This window comes from Sinocyclocheilus rhinocerous, unplaced genomic scaffold (assembly GCF_001515625.1).
Source record: "Sinocyclocheilus rhinocerous isolate Xijiao unplaced genomic scaffold, SAMN03320098_v1.1 scaffold259, whole genome shotgun sequence".
In the NCBI taxonomy this organism is placed as follows: domain Eukaryota; kingdom Metazoa; phylum Chordata; class Actinopteri; order Cypriniformes; family Cyprinidae; genus Sinocyclocheilus; species Sinocyclocheilus rhinocerous.
Window position 1 is genome coordinate 44,217 of NW_015635083.1, and position 4,512 is coordinate 48,728.

Consider the following 4,512-nt stretch of genomic DNA (forward strand, 5'->3'; position numbering starts at 1 on the left):
TGTTTTTATTTATTTCTTTTTATTTCTTTATTTACTTAACCTTGAAACTTTATTTTAATTTCAAAACTATGGTTTTAATTTGATGCAAAATTTGATACAAAACTTGTAACATAAGTTGCATAAATGCAAATCAATCAGTGATTGTTTAAAAAGTCTATTGTGCAATGGTGCAACTGCGCCCTCTAGGGTTAATATAAAATAAATCTAATATAAATAAACAAGCATATATGCAAGACTACCACAACTTTCCATAAGCGTGCATGTTTAAAGAATACCATTAAAATCCATAAGAAAGGACATTGACCTAGGCCTAAAAATTGAGTATATCATATCAAAAACTAAAGAAGATAATGTCACACTTGCTTTCAAAACATGCTTTCAAAGAAAGTTTCCAGACACAGTTTAATGTCAAAAGCTCTTTCACAAGCTCCTGAAATGCAGAGCAGGTCTCTGTGGGCTGAGAGAAGTAGGCAAGGGTTTGGCGAAGGAAGCCAACACCTCCGGGCACTGCGAGAATTCAGCAAGCTGTTGCCATGGCGAGGGACATCTGAATTTGCATATGCAGAGAAGGGACTGGTAAATAATTGATGAACGCCTATTATTAGAATAAACTCATTTAAAGTGAACTGTACTTGGATGAGCCTTTATCTGTAAATTCTAGAGAAAAGAAGGGAGCAATTGTAAGCAACAGCAACAAACATCTGCCGCACTGCAAATAATCGAGCCGACGCACTCAGCTGGATGAGTGTGTACTTTGTCTCTGTTGACCCACTTAACATGTCATTTCTTAATCATTCGCGCAAGTGCAAACACTTTGGAGCATATGCGCATATTGAGTTTAGAGTGCTTTAGTTCAACACCACCTCTTAGAAGATCAATTCCTCAAATTATTTTTGGAAAAAGCGGCAGCAAATGGCCATTAAGAGGGAAACGCAGAAAGCATTTCGAATAGTTTTGAAACACTACATTGTGCCAGCCAATAGTTTAATGCCTGGGATAGTGAGAACATATCATGTGACTCATCAAAGAAGCTCTTTCAACCTGATCTCATGTACGTCCAGTCGAAGTGCTTCAGCTGCCATCTGGAGCTCAGAGACTCAGACCACATTGAGAGCCATGCACCTGCTCCTCATCACAACACACAAACCCAAACGTCAAGCTCAGCTATACATTTAACTCATGCTTTTTAGTAACCTTGCCTTGAGCATGTCTTGGGTGTTTTAGGATGTAATTTACATGTTTTAGAAGTTTAACAACTAGCCCTATACTAGGGGCTGTAAATTTTAAAATACAATTTTAGCCCCTGCTTCTGAAATAAAATTCCATTTTTATTAGATTTGTGTATTTACTTGATTTAATGCATTGCTATAGAGTTACTAAAATGTTCAGACTGATTTTTGGCAGATTGCTTTGTGCTTTCTATCAGTGTTATTTTAGTATTATTTATATATTATTATTATTATTAATATTTTGAATTAGATTATTATACTTTCAGTTTTCATTTTAATTTTAGTTTAAATTGGATTAATTTTATGTTTTTGTCCTTTTTATTTATTTTTTAACATTTCTATTTAGCTTTAATTTTTTATTATTAATTTTATTTATTTTCTTTTTACATTTTATTATTAAAATTTTTATTTTTCATTTCAGTAAGTTGTAAAGGCAATATTTCTAATTTTCATTTAAGTTTTTTACATTTAAGTTTCTCATCTAATATTTATATTTTATTCCAACTTCCTTTCAATTAAAAGGCTTCTAGGGTGTTCTGGGTTTAAAAAAAACAGCATTCTCAGGGTTGCTGTATAAAAGTACCAGTTCTTTCCGCTCCACTGATAATGGGGTCATTCAGGGCATCTGGGTCCTCACCCTGCACCTGTCCCTCTAACTGCTCGCCTGTTAGCAAACAGAGGCACAGCTAATGCCTTACATCCAATCAGACGCATCAAATATTCCTAATGGGCGGAGCTTATATCTCATCACCCTATTACATGGCAAAGAACCAGTGCCACTGACACCGCTGCTCATATCTGGTTACAGCCAGGTGATTCTGTTCTTTTTCAGTGGCCAGCATCGATACGCACACAAACGTTCATTGTTCGGCCTTCAGGATGGTAAGAGGAAATCAGCCGTTGGCTCAGGTTCAACAATCAAGCGTTTGACACTCACAAAAGACACCCTCTGTCTCAAGTGACACATGAAGACGTTGGCGTTTGAATGTCTCTGGGCCTCGGCCATTGTCTGAACGGCAACGTTCATGCCAAGTCATAACTGAACAGCAAGTGAATTGAATCCAGGTTAATTAGACGATGTTTACATGCACCTTCAGATGAAACGCAAGGGAAATATGTGTTGGCGGATGAACATGAAGAACATTAAAGAAATAGAAAAGGAACATGACTATGTAAATAATACCAGATCATAGAGCTCCTGCCCACCTACTCGCATATTTATAGTAGCATACTAAAACCAGAACGGTTGCCTGAGAAACAAGCTTCTGTTGGATGTTCTTCAAAGAGATGTTCTGTCAGAATGATTCAATACACTCTGGAATGACAGCTAAAGAGAATGAGTTACAACAAATCACTGATATTTTGTTATAAAGGTCGAGAAGAATCGTTATTATTATTGTAGAAAAACTGGTGCAAGTTTTGCAGTTCCACATAAGCAGCCACATGCAACTTCACCAAGAGACCTGAAATGTATTTAGGTTATTCTTGGTCATAAGCTAAATTATTAGCAACAGTTTACAATTAGCAGTCTTTTATATTAATTTCTACACTTTACAAATACTGGAAACCATGTACAGTAAATTTCACTTTGAACATTTTTTAAACAAAACATTGAACTTTTAGTCCCTCCAGCAGCATAGGCTCATTTACATAAATGCATGCCTACATTCAGAATAGTTGCATATTGCTATTTCTTTATTTATGTAACAGCTTTGCAGTTCCATATAAGCAGCTTCACCAAGAAACCTACAATGTATCATAACACACTGCTTTACAGATTATTTCTAAACTAAATTATTATAAATATTTCACAAACCAACAGTTCACTCATTGTAAATTGCACTTTAAACATATTTAAAATAAAAAAGTTTAACTTTTACATATAAGGTTTGTCATTCCCAGAAGCAGCATTCATTTACATAAACGTATCTATACTGAATGGTTGAATATTGCTATATAACTTTGCATATTAAATGGTTGCTTGTTGTTTTATTTATTTATTTATTTTAACAGGAACTAGTGCATGTATCAAAAACACCAGAGTCTGGCCATATTCTTCATTATGATCTATTCCTTAACAAGAGGCAATTCAAAAAACTGAAATATATATTAATTAGGACAGATGTAGTAGTCATATAAACCTGCGAATAACGGTTTGGCCGATTATAGAATTAAAATTACAACTAATAATTCAGATAAATCGCTAATAGTTGTATTTTCCCCCAAAATTATCAAATTAGGGGTCGGTTAATGGAGAGACGTCAGTGTTTGATGGCGCGACTCAATTTATCCCAAAATGAACACATGCGCAACATGTTGTAAGCATCATTTCCCACGACCATAATAAACTTCTGTAATAAAGCCTTCATGCAGGTACAGAACAATTTCGTTGAACGGAGTTCAGGAAATGTGAAGGATATGGTTCGAGAGATGAATATTTTATACAAAGTGTGAATTTACAGACGTGACAGATTAAACCGCTCCAAATGACAGTCGCCAGTGTAAGCGAATAGACGTACCTGTGAGGAGACGAGTTTGCTCGACTATTGCTCCATCCTAAAGTTGCTGCGGCTGGGGTAAATTCTCGCACTTGCCTCGAGGTATGCGGAGCCTCTGCCTCGTTACGACTGTCAATCAAACAAGTAGCGAGAAGACGAAAGCTCCTCCCATTTGTTAAGCCCCTCCCATCGGTGCCATCACTTACAAGTTGGCTATCTATTTTCTGCTTGTCAGTCAGTCTGTGTCTTTACTGGGCAACCAAAGCCGAAATGAATTAGGCTACTTACAAGTTGTTGTGTTAAATAATGCAATAATTATGTCCAGTCAGCCGTTAAATGTAGAAAAAATAAATACCTGTCCAAACCTGAAGGTCTGTTTTGATATAGCTAACGACCGGCTGACTACACATTATCCCGCTATTTAACAACAAATAGGCTACTTGGACATTAATATTAATTTTCATTTAAATATTTTTTATTATTGTGACATGTCCATCACAATGTAAACAAAACTACCAAGCAATAAAACGAACATTAATTAATAGCTATTAATAACTTAGATTGCTTTGGACTAGTTAAATAACATATTAAATCAGTCATTCTTGAGACGTGGGACAAAACAGGTCCAGCAAGGGTAGCTGCTATTAGCTTTAAAAAATAAAAATACGTTCAATTTTAAATGTCATGAGGGATTAATAATAGAATGTATTTAACACAATTATCACCTTCAATTTAATTTTCTCATTATTATACCAGATCTGTGTTTCTTAATGTCCTCTCACTAC

The 4,512-nt window shown here is 35.3% G+C and overlaps 1 protein-coding gene across 1 annotated transcript in view; it reads right to left on the reverse strand.

Annotated features, from left to right (window-relative positions):
* Nucleotides 1-420: 420 nt before the first annotated feature.
* rxfp2b (relaxin family peptide receptor 2b) overlaps nt 421-4,512 on the reverse strand; it is a 27,629-nt gene continuing 23,537 nt past the window's right edge. Inside the window, exons 20-22 of the mRNA XM_016560967.1 lie at nt 1,813-1,893; nt 633-657; nt 421-547 (exon numbers count right to left, since the gene is read on the reverse strand). Of these exons, the coding sequence (XP_016416453.1) occupies nt 421-547; nt 633-657; nt 1,813-1,893 (233 nt within the window). The remainder of the gene's footprint in view (nt 548-632; nt 658-1,812; nt 1,894-4,512) is intronic.